This window comes from Diabrotica undecimpunctata, chromosome 3, assembly GCF_040954645.1.
Source record: "Diabrotica undecimpunctata isolate CICGRU chromosome 3, icDiaUnde3, whole genome shotgun sequence".
In the NCBI taxonomy this organism is placed as follows: domain Eukaryota; kingdom Metazoa; phylum Arthropoda; class Insecta; order Coleoptera; family Chrysomelidae; genus Diabrotica; species Diabrotica undecimpunctata.
The window spans coordinates 102,247,886-102,266,058 of NC_092805.1; the positions used below are offsets into that span (position 1 = coordinate 102,247,886).

The 18,173-nt window shown below is 32.5% G+C and overlaps 1 protein-coding gene across 2 annotated transcripts; it reads left to right on the forward strand.

The window, feature by feature from the left end:
- Positions 1-630: 630 nt before the first annotated feature.
- LOC140435939 (uncharacterized) lies at positions 631-16,174 on the forward strand. 2 transcript variants are annotated; one of them, XM_072524649.1, is made up of 5 exons: positions 631-735; positions 4,897-5,308; positions 14,843-15,022; positions 15,380-15,850; positions 15,934-16,174. In XM_072524649.1, exons 1-5 carry the CDS (start codon positions 727-729, stop codon positions 16,050-16,052), a joined length of 1,191 nt encoding a protein of 396 aa, XP_072380750.1. In that variant the 5' UTR covers positions 631-726; the 3' UTR covers positions 16,053-16,174. The 2 variants fall into 2 exon arrangements, with proteins under 2 accessions (XP_072380750.1, XP_072380751.1); XM_072524650.1 differs by lacking the exon at positions 631-735 and adding an exon at positions 3,137-3,279.
- Positions 16,175-18,173: the final 1,999 nt, after the last annotated feature.

Sequence of the window (18,173 nt, forward strand, 5' to 3'; positions counted from 1 at the left end):
TCTGTTTGTAAAAAATAGAATCGACTCGTTTAAAATTTTAACATACAGTTTTATATTTACCATATGTAGAGAAATTATATATCACATTTGCCCCGGTTCGGCTTATAAATAATTAATGAAATTTTCTTTCCTATAAATATGTTTTATCTAAAATAATTACAACGATTCCGATTTAAAATTCGAAACGTTATTGAAGGATTTTATCTTGCCCATTTGTTTGATATTGTTTTCATATACTTATAAAATTGAAATAGCTCAGGTAAAGAGTTTGTAAATGATATAAAAGAATAAGTAAATAAGTACCGAGTGGACAAAAATATACAAAAAGATTATAAATAAAATAAACAAAGACTTTTTAACTAAAAAACCAGTAAATTAAACACTAAAATATACAAGCTTTCACAGTTAAAACTAAAACCCTTGTAATATATCACCTATCTGATTACAGAATCGTGCAGGAGTGTCTGTAATCGTCTTGTCTTTTGTGTTTATCAAAGAGGCGGCCTATAATATCGACCGATTTATGTCAATCTTTTCGACAATATGTAGAGTAATTAAGCGTTCGAAATACGCCGACAATAAACAAAATCGCTCGAGGGCGATCGGCGAAGATTTCTGCAATGCATCTGAGTGCATCTTCTAAGTCAAATTCAGTGGGAGTCATATTATAAAAGCTTTCGGCCAAATCTTCTCATTACACTGTACAAGAGTGCAATATACTCCAGCATGAGACAAGTAAGAACACACATATCTCATTTTTTAATTTAGTCAGCTATTTATTTATTATTGTATTGTTTTTGTTCTTAGTGAAGTGCTTGAGAGTGAACTGTGCGCGGGAGCAAAAACCGACATCACATTCTAATTTTATTTCCGACAGACAAGTGCTTATTATATTAACTAAAAAATATATGCTGTAATATGTGTGGTAAGTAGGTAAAACTTTTCCGTAAAGATGTACTCAAATGTTGGCTTACACGAATGCGGAAAAGAGACCCTTGCCATACGTTACATATTATATTTTTCGAGTAGTATTTACATAATTTCCATATTTGTAAACCTTATTTTGATTGTGTCTTTGGTTCACTGTTCAGATCATATGCTTTTACTGGAATACAATATACGACTTGATAACTTTGAGAGAATTTTCGCGTTTAAATTTTTCTGAACATAATCACCAATAAATGCACTATATTAGCATATTTTTTACTGTATGTTACTGGAAAATTTTTTAGTTGTCGTCCCTTAAGTTTTCATAAGTTGAAGTTTTAGTTTTGAACATGCACATGCACATATATGTATGAAACATATATGTGGATATTTTGCTTAATTTTAATAATTTCTGGATGTTACAACTTTTTCTTGTGTTATTTTGTAAAAAAAATGTCCCATTTCTTGTAAATAAAAAAATGCAAATGAGAGACTAAATAAAAGTTATCATTTTCTATGCTTTCCGTATCAAGTATCGTTTGATTAAATGTATAATTTTTATTTTTTAGACCTGTATTACATATAATTGTTTCAATGTCTTCTTAGTAAAAGTTTTACTCTATGTTGTTCTGTTCTACAGACACTAAGGTTCTTCTTTTTTTTTTTTTTCGTAAAATGCAGTTTCCGTCTTTTCGTTTATATTCAGATTTATTACACTCTTGCTAAAAATCTTTCGCTAAGGATTATAAAATAATATTTACCTAAATATATCTGTGTTTAAATATATGGTTTAGGAAATTGCTATATTATCTGCTACAAATCGATGAGCTCATGTACATCTTGGTCTTATTTTCTTACTTTGTTGGAACAAGTTTTTTACTTGTTTATCCTCAATGTGTATTTCGCTATCATCATCAATGATCTAGCTATTCTCTGTCCACAAAATTTTAATATATTAACACTATTTTATGGTTTGTATATTTTTTCTTCTCCTTGTAGTACCATATACTTAGTATATGTTAACGATAATTCTAATCCAAAATTTGTTAACAGCGGCATTAGTTTTTAACTGTTAAACGATTTTGCCAGTTCACCCTTCAATATCTTTCAACTAAAATTCGTCGTCTACTCGACACGCTGCGTATTTTTTAGTTCATCTTGCATAAAATCTGAAGAATACGGTACTTATCATTTCTCATCAAAGAATTTTTTGTCGTTAGCCTATTCTCTGTTATCCTGCGATAAAATTACATTTCGCTTGCTGATATTTTATTAGTGCCTGTTCTGGTAGGGTTCCCACCTCGATGACATAGCAGAGTGAAAAATACATAGTATATTTCTTCTTCTCCTTGTAGTACCATATACTCAGTATATGTTAACGATAATTCTAGTAGAAAATTTGTTAACAGCGGCATTAAACAGTTTTAAACACTTAAACGGTTTTGCCAGTTCAATCTTCAATATTTTTCAACTAAAGATCGTCGTCTACTCGACACGCTGCGTATTTTTTAGTTCGTATTGCATAAAACCTGAAGAATACGGTACTTATCATCTCTCATCAAAGAATTTTTTGTCTTTAGCCTAGGCTTTGTCATCCTGCGATAAAAATACACATCGCTTGCTGATATTTTATTAGTGCCTGTTTTGGTAGGATTCTCACCTCGATAACTTAGAAGAGTGGAAAATACATAACATTTAAGTATAGATATAGTTTTTTGCTTTTTTCTGTTTTTAAAATAGTATGCTATCGTTCAATTTCATATTTGACTGCTATTGATAATTGTAATAATTCTAATTTAAAATATATTACAGTTATTGGTTTACTCTACCTATTGTGATTATTGTGTATTTGTTTTGTCTTTTTGGTGATTATTTTTCATAAATCCTAAATATTAGCATTCCTTAATTTTCTTATTTGTTTGTTATTTGTTACCCATTTCCTTGTAGATACATTATTCTTACCTGTACTAGCTGTGTTTTATACTGTTTTATGAAAAATATTTATATTACGAGGAAGTGAAAATATTGAGTAACATTTACATAAAAGCTTCACAACAGGCCATTTGAAAGATCACTTATTTCTCATCAATCGATCCGTTTTAAATCAGAACAAAAAACTTATCTGCCAATCTTTGGTTTAATGATCCTCAAACAATACCAATCATGAAGTGATTAAGCTTGAAACGTTATACCAATATGATGAACCGAACAGCCCTCGGCGAAGGATGATTTGTGCAATGGGTGTAAATGCATCTTTGAATGATTCGAGTGGGAGTTGGATAATATAATAAGAGCTTTCGGCCAAAACGGTATCATTACGAAGTGAGAGTGATATACTGTGACATGCAACAAGTAAGAACAATTTAGTGTTATAGGTTGAACCGATTAGTTATTAGAAAACATTGGGGAAGACAGTTTATACCATACAGACTGTCCTAAAGATGTTTGCTAGTTATTTACAACAACTTTTAATTTTTTTATATTATTTCTTTAAGGATAGTAATATTACTTATTATATAAGAAGCTATAATGGAAACTATTCTTTTCTGATTTTATATGGGCATAATAATTGAGCATACACGTTGTCCAATATACCAGTAGAATATTTTCATTCTCTCCTTTTATGATTGTTCTATTGGTAGTCGCTCTCAGTAGTAATATCTTGGCGTTATTAAAATAGGTCATAAGATTGGTAAGAATCTCTCGTTATTATTCTCCTTTGTATTATATTACAGTATTTATGTCACCTTTTTATTTAAATGTTCCTTTGACACATTTTCTAGGTGTCAATAACATAGTGTGTGAATATACTTTTTTTATTCACTTAATATTTTAAATTTGTTGAATTTATATTTCCATTAAAGTCATTACTAAGCATTTAAAAGGTTATTTGCTTATTCCATTATTTGGTTTTCTCTATTTTCAACTTTATTATTTCATTTTTAAAACAAAAGAAGTACTATCTTCTTCTTAGGGCGCCATGTTTCTAGGGAACGTGGGTGACTACCATGTTTGTTTGTTTACGTGACGTTACAACCCGTCGTGGGTTTTAACCGACTTAACAACATGCCTCCATTCCTCTCTGTTTTGAGCAATCCCATTCCCAATGCCAATAGCTTTAATGTTTCCTGCTATAATATCTCGCCACTGCAGTCGATGTCGTCCACGTGATCTTCTTGCCTCTTAATATATGTATGTGCATTACACCATTTATACCACCAATTATTTCTTTATAAAATGATTCAAGACGGCTGTATATAATTTCTGATAATATCTTGTAGGCGACATTTAGCACTGTTATACCTATATAATTTTCGCAGAGTCGTTTGTCTCCCCCTTGTATGTAGGAAATATGATTCCTACTTTCCAATCCTCTGGGATGACTCTAGTGTCCATATCCGGCAGATTAGTTGATGGACATGCTCACCTTTCTTTGACAATTATGCAGTTATTCCATCTGTGCCAGGCGCTTTGTTATTTTTCAGAGATTTATGACGTATGTATATAGTTCCTTTCAATGTTGGTTCCTCAACTAGTTGTTTTACTGTCTGATAAATTATTACTTCTTTTTGGTTTTGTTCGTTTTCTGGGTATAAAAGCTCTTAAAATTGATGCTTTTACCTTTTCATTAGTTTCTCTTTCTCGCTGTTATTTGCCCCGTTTTTGATATTGAACACTGCTTTTCTTGTCATGTGTCCTTAAGTGCACCGCTTGGTTTCCTTGCTTACTTTTGAGTATTTTTTTGTTGTTCGTACAGATGGTTTTCCAACCTGGTATTTTTGAACTCAAAGTCTTGTATTCCGTAGATTTTTCGAATGTTTCTTTTCATATAGATGGTTTTCCAACCTGGTAGTTTTGAACTTAAAGTCTTGTATTCCGTACATTTTTCGAATGTTTTTTTTATATTAGAGTAAATATTTCTTTGCTTATAATATTCTTCTATATGTAATACTGTGTTTGATATTTTAGGCAGTCCTGGTTCTTGCCTTAATCGGCATTTCAGCATGTGCCCGCCTCGACTACCTACCTCCAGGACGCGGTAACGCAGGTGGTGGTGGACCAGGTGGTTACCCAGGAGCCGTAGCGCCAGGCCCTAGCGGTGGCGGAGGCGGCGGTTATCAAGGTGGTACCGGAGGTGGATATCAAGGAGGCCAAGGAGGCGCAGGCGGTGGTTATCAAGGCGGTGCAGGAGGTGGTTATCAAGGAGGTGCTGGTCAAGGAGGCTATCAAGGTGGTACTGGAGGAGGGTATCAAGGAGGTAGTGGAGGAGGATATCAAGGAGGTAGTGGAGGCGGGTACCAAGGGGGTGCAGGCGGATACCAAGGAGGCGGCGGCGGTGCTGGAGGTCGCGGTGGATATGGAGGTGCTGGTGGAGCATACAGTAAGTGTATAAATTTAAAAATTTAATTTTAAATATATTTATAAGTAACATTTAATAAGCGTATACACATTTTTCGAATCAAAAATTTATTTTTGTATTCTATATCTATATCTTTTTAATGATTTGAAATCAAATTATTCTTTTTGCTTAGTAAACATTGCTCAATAGATAAGAATAATAAATGCCATAATGTCAGATGCTTAAGTTTTATACATCGAAAGTTTGTTTTTACTATTATCTTATATACCTTAAGATCCACAAGCCACTTTTTTTGCTGTTCTTCGAGTTTCCTTTTATTATATTTTTGAATGCGTAAATAGGGAATTAACCCTTTTCCTAAGTATCTAACGCCAATCTTAACTGGGTAAATTAACAATGACATAACCCAAAAAAAGAAGAAGAAGAATCATTTTCTCACCTGTTGGCTTCATTTTTATCATGATATTTTAATTTCTTTTTCCTTAAGATTTTTCTATGAACGAAGAAAATATAAGCCATGGGCCTCCAGGCCCGAGGAGCTGTTATATATATATATATATATATATATATATATATATATATATATATATATATATATATATATATATATATATATATATATATATATATAGGCTCTATAAAAGAGATGATTTAAGCTCGGTTATTGTGAACGTTTTAATGGAAAAAATCGAACAGCAATTTAGATTCTCTAAATTTTGGGATTTAGTTTACAAAGAATATCTTCTTCTTCTTGTGCCACTCCTATCGGAGATTGGAAATCATCAAGGCTATCCTGACCTTGTTTACAGCTGACCTAAAGAGTTCATTAGTGGTACAGCCAAACCACTCTCTCAAATTACGCAGCCATGACATTCTTCTACGGCCTGGATTTCGTTTTTCTTCTATTTTTCCTTGCATTATATTTTGAAGTAATGCGTATTTATGTCCTCTCATCAGGTGACCCAGATATTCGAGTTTTCTTCTCTCTCGACAAAGGATATAGAGAACAACAAATCGATTGCAGTGTTAGGTTAAAGATTATAAATGAACATCAAATGTAAAGCTTGGGTGCAGTGTATACCGAAAACTGAGACACATGAATCGTTATTAAAACAACTCAAATTACCATCCAACATAAAAAAAGAATCATAGCAAACATTACGAATCATACTACGCGAATGTCTAAACATACCTAGTTGAGAAGAAAAGAGCTAAAACATGTTGAAAAAGCGTTGTGAAAGATGGCTCCAAGAGGAATCAAGTGATCTATATCGACCCAAATAGTCAACATCGATCAACAATAAGAATCAAAAGGTAAAGCTTTGTTATCGTATATTAAAATGTTACAGTTTTTGTTCGAAACTGCTAGAGAACTATTGTCCCTTCCAGGCATTGACTGCATCCCATGTAGTTGTGATTCCACCGAATTTCATTTTAAAGAAATACAGATGCTTAATGTCATATCACACATATATATCATACACATAGAAATACTAGAGAAATATTAGTGACTCACAGGACTCTATGAAGAAACGTCTACATTCTTTTATGCACCGCCTTTGATAATGTCAGCAGACAAAACGTCTTTAATAATAAAGACGTTTTGTCTGGTGACAAAATATGGCATATAAACCTTGATAAAAATTTACCTTAACAAACACCAGCCATATAAGCCTACACTCATCGAGTAAAGGATACATATTTATTAATTTATTCTTAAATAGGATGAAAAGGTAACTTTAACAGTTAAGCTATTTAAGTTGCGCAAGAAAACCCAATAAACGCAGAAATGATTACTATCACAGAACAGCTAAGCCGGATAAGCGAAGAATTCGGACTTCAGATCAACACCGGAAAAACAAAAATAATGATCGTAGACAGAGTAAATAATAATCTACCGCACATACACTAAATGGCGAATTTCTAAGTGGTAGACAGGGCCGAATAATAACAAGGAATAGTAAGCTCAGGTGGACCAATGCCCTTATTTTTCCCATTGCTACATATGCAGCTGAAACATGGACTCTCAAAAAATTATTAGGAGTAAGATCGAAGCCTTCGAAATGTGGGTCTATAAAAGGGAAGAGTTTGATATAGACAGGCAGTTAAAAAAAGTAAACCGAGCATACCTAACTTACTTAGGTCACACAGCTAAAAGAACGGGGACCATGGTACTATTGGGAGTAGAAAGAAAGGTAGGTCGGTAGGAAGGTCGAAGACTAAGAGGAAGATCTTCAACACGATGGACAGACTAGCAAAAAGGTTGCTCTTGATTGCTCCATTCTTGATCGAATTTTTGATTTCAGATTTAGATCTTCAGTTACCCAGATTCTAAAGTATTTCATTTTGTCTTTCTTGTCCTGTCTTTGTCTGCAGGTCTTTTTCCCTTTCAGTGATAATGACTGTATCGTCGGCATTACGAATGTTTTTTATATGCTCACCATTTATTTTGATCCCTTCTGTTTAGTTTTCAAGTGCTTCAAGTGTAAATAACTCTTCGGAGTATACAATAAACAGTAATGGGTACACAGCCTTGTCTCACACCTCTATTTATGTGTTGCGCATCCGTGCTATTTCCATTTAATGTTACCACAGTCTGTTGGTTCTAATAGAGATTTCTCAATATGTTAATATCATTTTTCTCGAGTCCTTTTCGCTTTAGACATTCCATGAGAATGTTATGTTTAACTTTGTCGAAAGCTTTCTCGTAGTCTATAAATGCGACGAAAAGATTTTTTTGTTGGACTCGACATTTTTGAGCAATAGTTGTGAAACTATACAGAGCTTCCACTGTTCCAAATCCATTACGAAAGCCACACTGTCTATTACTCACATCTGCTTCGTACTTTCTGAATATTCTTGCATGTATAACCTTTAAAAATGTTTTCAATAATTGTGACATTAAGCTGATCAATATATATCTAAACAAAATAAAATAGAAGTTATAATTATGCTCAGAGCTATTTTAAATCAAATAGCTATCTTACATTGAATATGACCACGAACTATATTATAGAGAGATGAAAAACCCAAAAAGAATGTTAGAACACTAAAATTAAAAATACTTTGGGGAGACATATATCTAGGAACTGAGTACTTAGAAACTGAGAGATGATGATGTTGATAACGATATAAATTCTGATAAACTCAAATATGAAGGTTATTAAAGTTATAATACAATATTTATTGTAGTTTATTACCGATACTTATTTTCTATTTAGTATAAATAAAACTTTGGATTTTGTATTGAAACATCTTTCTCAGTTAATAAAAATAGCAATTTTATTGAAGTATAAAAATATTTTAATAGACTTTCTAATATTAATAGATCCGATTACAAAAGATCGATTAATAAATCTATATAAAAGGGAAACATAAACTCCAAAAACCTGTAATAAATGACGCAATAAATCACTTAAAATTGCTTCTTCCTTCTATAGTCACTTTTAGTATTGCATCGTCAAACCTTGGATCGACCTTAAACTACAAATCAGATCTTAGAATTGAAAGACATGATGAATACCCATCAAGAATTCGTTGAGAAAATTAGTTGATTTAATCATTCGAAGACGTTAAACGAAAATAAAAAAAGTAACTTTTATTTATCAGTGACAAGGTTATTATTTATTTGTACCATTTGCTATAGTTTTACATGGAAGTTTTTGTTGGGTTTGTTTATGGCGCTTACATTCGCTCGTAAAAATGCAGATTTCGACTTAACTTAAAAGTTACTGTATTGCATATGCTAGAAGATGGATGTCACACATATACAGAGATATTAAAAAAAATTGGATGAACTTTAGAATTCCATCGTGCGGAAATTAATTAGTATTTATAGCATTGGCATTTAAATAGCAGTTTTTTTTAAAGATGATGTTACTTATTATTATTTCTTTGTGTTTTGACACATTATTCCATTGATTACGCATCAATTTAATTTTTTAAGCATCAATTTCAGATCTCTATGTCCGCTGTTTTATTAGCTTCTGAAGACATCATTCATCGACTGATTTAATCATTTGGAAGATCTATCTTTGAGGATCTATTCTTTTCTGTGTCCTTCATATATTTTTATTCTACTTCGAAATATGTAATGTTTATGTACGTTCTCAATCTTGTTTGTCTATGCGTAGCATTACTTTTATGTTACATTGGACATGAGACCTTTGTACCCAACTCTACGCTTTTATTAAATTCTACCTAAACGTCTCTTATTCTAAATGAAAGCTAGAAACTTTATTATAGGAAGTTTAAGGATTTCTCTTGTCTACATAGGTCAGATCTCAAAAAGGTTTCACTTTTAGTAGGTTATGGCATGCCTTTATTGAGCTGCCACCCCCTAATATTATTAATATTCAGTTTATTACTCCTGTCTCGTTTCTTCCGTCTGCATCTATTCTCCTTTGGTATCCTGTGTGGAAGGATATCTGCAGTATTTGGTTCATAAATGTCCACAGCTTCCTCATAGTTCGGTGCAACTTATTAAATGTTACTTCGAACTTCTTGTCACTCGTTCTTAATTGCAATTTATGACCAAGTTACTTATACTGTCTATATTCTACGATTAACAACAATTTCCTCTTCTTTTTTAATTCGTACAAACAATTTTTTTTATTTTTTGATATTACATTTTTCTTCTACATATAAAATAAGTATCAAAATAACACATATTATCTGTTTTTGATTGCATCATACACAGGCATTTGTCACTAATTTTATGTCTATAATTGATGTTTCAGTATTCTGGAATCCTGTACTGGCGTGTACAGTTGTAGTAGATGGGTATCATATATTTGTGGAGTCACATGGTAGTCTCAAAAAAGTATTTTCGCTCCCGATTTAGTACCTACGTCGCAATAGTGCAAACAACATGACTATAGCCTGTTTCAGGTTCTATGCTCATGGTCAGTAAGAAAGCACGTAATGATCCTCGACTGATTTATGTGTATGTTTATGTTAGCATATATTTGTCAAATATATATTTTCACATATCATACTTGACTGTATTGTTTCCCTGTTTTGGCCTGTATGTTCCCAGTGGGAAAATACATGGCAAATGTTGTGTTCGGATCTAGGCTCTCTTCCGATTACAAACAGTGCTTTTTGGTACTCCCAAAAGACCGGCTTTGGACTAAAGTATTTTGTAGCTGATCCCCTTCTAGCAAGTGTGTCACCTCTTTCATTGGTGTGTATTCCCAGATGACATGGCAGTCATACCAGTGTGACACAGTTATGCTCTGCTAGTCTGTGGAGTTTTCATCGTCATTCCCATACTAGTCTGTACTACGTTGGGGCTAATAAGGGATTTCTTACACATTTAACCATATGTACATATATTGGTCCTCTTAAGTTCAAAAGCCCTTCTGTTGGTTTCAAAAGTTGCTTTTTGGTACTCCCAAAAGACCGGCTTTGGACTAAAGTATTTTGTAGCTGATCCCCTTCTAGCAAGTGTGTCACCTCTTTCATTGGTGTGTATTCCCAGATGACATGGCAGTCATACCAGTGTGACACAGTTATGCTCTGCTAGTCTGTGGAGTTTTCATCGTCATTCCCATACTAGTCTGTACTACGTTGGGGCTAATAAGGGATTTCTTACACATTTAACCATATGTACATATATTGGTCCTCTTAAGTTCAAAAGCCCTTCTGTTGGTTTCAAAAGTTGATTTTTCTTTTACAACGCGAGATTGCATAAAAAATCCGCCTGGACTATAGAGATATAGTTTTTGAGTAGGATATAAAAACTTATATTTCCCCCACTACTGAATATTCCTGCACCTTACTCTTAAGACTTTAAGACCTATCTATTATCAAGTATCTCAAGTTCCCAATCAATATTGTTTTTGTATAAATATATATATATATATATATATATATATATATATATATATATACATAGATATAAATTTGTATAAATTAAATAAGAAATATTTATAGAGGTATTATGAAGATTTATGTAATATACATAAGCCTAAGTGCATTAATAGCACATTAATGATTTAATGATCTCTGACAAATGCGCCTTAATCCAAATAATTTACAGCTAATCATCAATTGCTTTTTCATTGGATATATTCCAGAAAACTTACGTACATAATAATTTATCGATGAGAATATTTACAGCATATTTTGCAATACCGTTAATATCTTTATTAATTAGTTTGTCAATTAGTTAAGTTACTAATTAGTTTTTTAATACTTTTAATACTGATGTCAGCGTCGCATAATTTTTTGTTCATCTTTCATAATTTTGTAGATACATATTGCTATCCATTAACAAGTTAACAAGTTTCTTAACTAACTAAAAAATGGTATACATTATTAATTATAATATCAGAATAGATAATCCTCAGAATAATAATAGCAAATAATGAAATACCTTCGAACCACTGCCTAATAATAAACTAAAAGATAGTTAATATCTTCTTCTTCTTTGAGGGCCTCTCCTATCGGAGATTGGATATCATTAGGGCGATTCTAATTGTATTTACTGCTGTTTTGAATAATTCGTTAGTGGTACAGCCAAACCACTTTCTCTTAAATTTCTCATCCAGGACATTCTTCTACGGCCTGGCTTTCTGCGTCCTTGGATTTTTACTTGGATTATATTTTGTAGGAATGTGTACTTTTGTCCTCTCATCAGGTGGCCAAAGTATTCAAGTTTTCTCTTTTTTATATTCACTATAACTTTTGGATCGTTATTTATTCTGCGTATTACCTCTTCATTTGTAATTTTATTCACCCAACTTATTTTTAGTATACGGCGATAGCACCACATCTCAAAGCTTTCAAGATTTTTAACATTCTTCTGTTTAATAGTCCATGCCTCAACACAGTAAAGCAAAGTACTGAATACATAGCATTTTAACATTCTAGTTCGTAGCTGAATACTAATATCACGATTACAAAATAATTTTTTCATTTTTATAAAGGTAGACCTGGCAATTTCAATACGCCTTTTTATCTCGTGATTTTGGTCACCTGTTTCATTGATGAGAGTTCCCAAGTAATATGTATAGTTAATATACAGAATCTTAATACATCGAGCCCTAATGTATGTATCTAAGATATTGTTGTTTTTTAACACCTATGAAAACTAGATTTTTAATATATAGAGGTCCTCATAAAATACCTATTGGCTCAATAAACTAGATTGAAATCTGATATCACTGATACAACTTCCAGCTATACAATAACTACAAAAAATCGCTGAAACCAAAGTAACAATTACTAAAATTAATATAAGACGCCTGCAGTGGGCAAACGAAGAGACAGGCCAAGGTTAAGTCGAAGAGATGAGAGAAGACCTGATTTTTAAAATTACAAGCCTTCAATAAGTTACGATACTTGTAAATGTAATATATTTTTATCGTATTTCTTAGTTTAGTTAAGTATTTCTTATAGATTCATTTTATTGATAATTGTTATACCCTTTTTCTTTTACTTATCGGAACTTAAATTTCTTTATAATCAAAATATTTCACTTTTTTGTACTACATATGGAGACATAGATTTGTTAATATTCTATGCTCTATGGATTCTTTCTTCTTTATTCCTGTCATGTAGTTTCCAATCGAAGTCCACTTAAACTATAATGTATACGCTAGTGGTTCTAGTTTTGTTTCATTTAGTAAGTTTATTCTGGTACAATGTAAAAGGAATTACACTTGGACGTTGTTAATAACACAGTGTACAATTGGATCAACTGTTCAGCGCATAAAAACTTGAAAATAAGCAATGATAAGACTATTTGTATTTTTGTGAGTAATGAGTAATTTCCTGTTTGTTTAGAATACTTGTGTGTGGAGAGGACATTGTCTTCGGGCTTGATCTATTAGCAATAAATCCTAATTCCAACACTTATCTTCTCTATGATTCTATTGATCCATTATAATTTAGTACTGCTCAATATAAAAGTTTAAAACTCTCAATTCTGCCAAAGTTTGCTTTTTAACATTTAGCTCCTCCTTCCAATCTATACATCTTAGTAGTTACGTAGTGATAATGAATGTATCGTTTCCTCCTTCTTTTAAAGGTGTACACCTTCTAGTAATGTTGGCGACCACATTGACCCATCTTATTCTATTCACAACAGCTCGAAATAGATCAGTTAACGTTAGACCTGTCCATTGACCAACCAGGATATACGTCCTATTTCAGGGCCTCTCTTGTCCTTAATCTTGCCTTGTAGAATCAATTATAGTAGTAGGTATTTACTATTTCGCATAATGTAACCGAAGTGTCAATTTTCTGTTTCTTCCTGGGATGTCTTTCCATCTATCCCTATTTTGGGTGGCACGAACCGCATTAACGAAGTTCGTGTTCAATTACTTCTCGACTTCAATTACTTGGAGTACTAGTCTCTCCTTCTTATCGGCAAGTGTTATATGTTTAAAGAAAGTTATTAGTTTTGAATATATGAAACTTGAGAGACGCTGTGGAGTGTTAACCTACGCAAGAACAGATGCATTTGTTGTACTATCCAAAGAATTCAAAACATTCTTCTCTTCCCCAACACCACATCTTAATTGCATCCATTCGTTTTCTATCTGCTGTTTGGATGGTCTAGGTTTCATAGCGAAATATTTACGTGCTGATTTCCTTTAAGTTCTGTCGGTCATCAAGTTTTGGGTCTCCGCTACCACTTCATTCTCCCATCTTTTCGTGATATGTGTTTACAATTTCTGTTTTGCACTTTATTATCTATGACTTTTCTTAGCAATCTGTATCACTCATACTTACTACAAGATCATCGAAGTATCTGCAGTCTAGCGAATTCTGAAGTAAGTGTGTCTTTGAACAAATACATAGTTGCATCCGGATCTTCAATTGCTACTTTCTCGGATCGGTACAAGATTTATCTTTATGTTTTTCTTTAATAAATAATAAGAAATATTAGAAATAAATCAGTCAGCTAGAAGTAGGTTTTGTGGCTTTTCAAAGCTCGTTTTTTTTATTTTGGCTTTTTCTATCCGCTTCGTATTTAATTCGACTCCTGAATGTTTAAAGCTTGTTAGTGCTTTATCTTTTACTTCAATTTAGTTTTTATTTACACTTTTTCTTTTCTGCGTTAGTGCTTTTGTCATTTAGTGTTTATTTTTACTCGAAAATGTTCTTGCACTCTTTCTCTATGTTTTTATTTGGTAGACCTTGATTAGTATTTCCTTCTTTTTGTTTATATCATATATGTTGTATGTATAAAATTAATGTCATTTCTCATCCTAATTCTGTTTTTAAACAGTCCGTTAGATGTTCTAAATCATCTTACAGTAGAATGCAGTAAAACTTCATTGTCATCATCACGGTACCTACTACAGCCCTTAAAGAGTCACAACCTTCTCAATCTTACTGCGCCATTCTACTCTGTTCCTTGCTTTGATTTTCCAGTTGGCAATACCGATACAGTTACGGTTAGCTAATACTTATAAAGTGTGTAAAATTAAATATAAGACATAGCTCGCATTAACTCTTGTACATTTTAAATGATAAATCGTCAATGTGCGCTTCTAATTCTAATAAATAAACAGTTTAAATGTAACATTATTTTCTTTTTAGGTGGAGCAGGCGGCGCTGGTGGGGCTGGCGGCAGACCAGGTGCTGGTTCTGAAATTCCCATAATTCGTTATGAAAATAACAATAACGGTGATGGTACCTACAACTATCTATACGAAACTGGAAATGGTATCAATGCTGATGAAAGTGGTGATGCTAGAGGAGACGGTACTCAGGCTCAAGGTAAAATATTATTTTTTCTAATAGAGAATTTCAACTGGATAAGATAAATTCGTGTCTTCGATAGATACTTTACAGTGAACGAATGCAGATGATGATTTACTAGTTATACTTTTAACTGATAAAAAATTGCATTTTCTTTTAACCGTTAATATTTACAAAAAGTTAAAATAAATGTAAAATAAATTTTAAACTAAAATTTTGACTAACTCCCATTAAAAATAATAAATTATATTAAAATGCCACAAGAAAATTTCTTTACAACAATGTTATTGTTTATTGCTTCACACATGTACGGAGTCATACTTACATGAAATAAATTCTTCTGCAGATTTGTAAAAAAATATGTTTATCTTTAAGGTTCATTCAGTTACACATCTCCCGATGGTCAACAAATCCAAGTATCATACACTGCTGATCAAAATGGTTTCCAACCCCAAGGCGCTCATCTTCCAACACCTCCCCCAATCCCACCAGAAATCCAAAGAGCTATTGATCAAAACCTCGCTGATGAAGCCAGAGGAATCGTTGATGATGGACAATACAAACCTGGTGCAGATGAAGGTCAAGGTGGATATTCAGGAGGTCAAGGTGGATATTCAGGTGGGCAAGGTGGATACTCAGGTGGTGGACAAGGAGGATATTCGGGAGGTGGACAAGGAGGTTATTCTGGTGGCCAAGCAGGACAAGGAGGACAAGGAGGATATTCAGGAGGACAAGGAGGACAAGGAGGATATTCAGGAGGACAAGGAGGACAAGGTGGATATACTGGAGGTGGTGGCCAGGGAGGACGAGGTGGTTATTCTGGAGGTGCTGGTCAAGGTGGAAGAGGTAAATCAATGAATTATTAAATGAGGTTAAACCATGCTGTAAAACTTAATCATATAAACACAAATTTTTTTAATTCATTTTAGGTGGATACAGTGGCGGAGCAGGTGGAAGTAGAGGTGGAGCAGGAGGTGCCCCATCAGGACTTTACGGTACTCCAGGAACAGGTTCGGGACAGCGAGGACCGGACGGATATAGATATTAAGAGAGAGGATGCTAGCTTGCCATACTGATTAGTATTTTATTTTATAATGTGTGAATTTTGTACTATACATTTTGTAAATAGAAACTTTTATTTTAGGTAAATAAATATATACATTTTTATAACCTCGTTTTAATAAAACTTTTTGCCATCGTATATATATATATATATATATATATATATATATATATATATATATATATAAAGGGTGATAAACTTTTGAGACAAAGTCCGTTATACAGCTGTAAGCTTCACATTTTAAAATTAGTTCCAATAACACCTTTCAACAAAATTAGTAATAAGTTTAACCCTCTGTATAATTGCTACAAATGATTTTGCAGTCAAATTTCATAAAAATAATTGATTATAAGTCGTAAGTCAAACACAAACTTATTATTTGCTAAATATTTTTAAATACATCACCCTATATTTTATATCACCATCATAAACTTAAGTCAATGTAGTTTAATTTGTCCTAAGGATTATCTTATTGCTACACTTAAAAGTTTTGGAGATATTTTTAATTTTATTGGAAAAAGGGAAATTTCATGCATTAAATTTATTATTTTTATTTATTTTACTATTTACAAACATCTTAACCCTTTCAGTCATGACTTTTTGTTTTTATAGATAAACATTTTTTAATGTGCACTATGAAATAATTGATTTTTTTAAAGATTTTTTGTAGCAAAAAAAATAAAATATCTCAGTTGACAGCTGACATATAAAATGTGCTACCCGTAGTACACTGTGAGCCAAAGGTAAAAAAAAATAATTTAAGCATGTTTTATTTGAATGTATTAAAATTTCTTTTACATTACTTTGAGAGGTACAATAAAAAACAATTTTGTGTTTTTTGGATACATAGATGTACTTTACATTTAATGCAAAAAATGTGTGTTTTTCCAGCACATTTTGGCAATTTACACCTGGTTTGGGAATTTATAGGTTTATCGTCAAAGTCAGGAAAGTGTCCTATATCATCTAATCGAACTTCTCTGATAGGTCCATATTCTTGACTCCATTTTTGCTAGGTGGAGGAGATCAACTGGGTCAATTATCAGTTGAAGATAATCTTCCAACCTTCTTACCCATTTGTCCACAATATATGAGCGCTTCTGCAATATACAAACGAAAATGAAATAGGTCAAAAGTATCTTTTTGGGCTATATTGAGGAACTTTGCTTCTTTTCGATATTCCAGCCATGTGTTACAGCATGCCAAATCAAAAGCATGTGTAAACATTCTTAGGGTCTACTTTTTAGACCTTATGAAAGTTCTTTATATAGAAATCAAAAAATCTAATTTGTGAACGCCTCCCATACTGGCATTGTAATGTTTTATAGCTTCTGGTCGAGGCACCATAAAATACTGTTTTTCTGTTTTGCTCCATCTCTTGCAAGTATCTTCTCCTTTTGACTGAAAATTTGAGGCCATGTTTACACATTTGTTATCTAACCATCTAGTCATTATGACTTGTCTATCATTACTAATGATTTTTTTGTGAAAATCCTCGTTCTTTTTTAGCTATTAGCTTATCTGGTAAAAGTTAAGGTTTTGCCAAACGTTCTGCTCTGGCAGTACAGGAGGCATAAATATGCCTGCAATAGTTGGAAATTAGAAAAATAATTATCGAAATAAAGCTGATGGTTTGGATTGGTTATTCTTTCAGTAAGTTTTATTACGACAGCTGCACTTTGACCAAAAACTTGTTGATGAAGGGAATTTAGTTCTTTAGTAGGACCTTGGTATAAAACGAAGTGGTAAAGAAAACCGGAACTTCCACAAAAGGCATACAATACAACTGTCCCTTGAACGGAATAATTTGTTCGTCAATACATAATTTTGTTTCAAGTGATATTTGCATACACCTTTGTCGTATTTTGTCGTAAAGAATTGTAACTTTCCAAAATTTATCAGTGTCATTTAGTTCATTGGTATCAGTAAAATGTAGATGGGTTCGTAATTTTGAAAATCTGTTGTACCCTATATTATTTTTAACAACATTTACACAAAGTTTGCTATCCCAATAAAGTCTTATACGAGGATAACTTAGGTTTCCCATAATAATATGAATGCCCACAAATCTTTTTATTTCATTGATATTTGTATTCTCAAAGCGTG

Bases quoted from the DNA above. Each gene is read 5' to 3' on its own strand.
- LOC140435939 (XM_072524649.1), top strand. The intron at 15,023-15,379 runs GTAAAATATTAT...TTTATCTTTAAG, and splicing joins AGACGGTACTCAGGCTCAAG to GTTCATTCAGTTACACATCT. The intron at 15,851-15,933 runs GTAAATCAATGA...AATTCATTTTAG, and splicing joins TGCTGGTCAAGGTGGAAGAG to GTGGATACAGTGGCGGAGCA.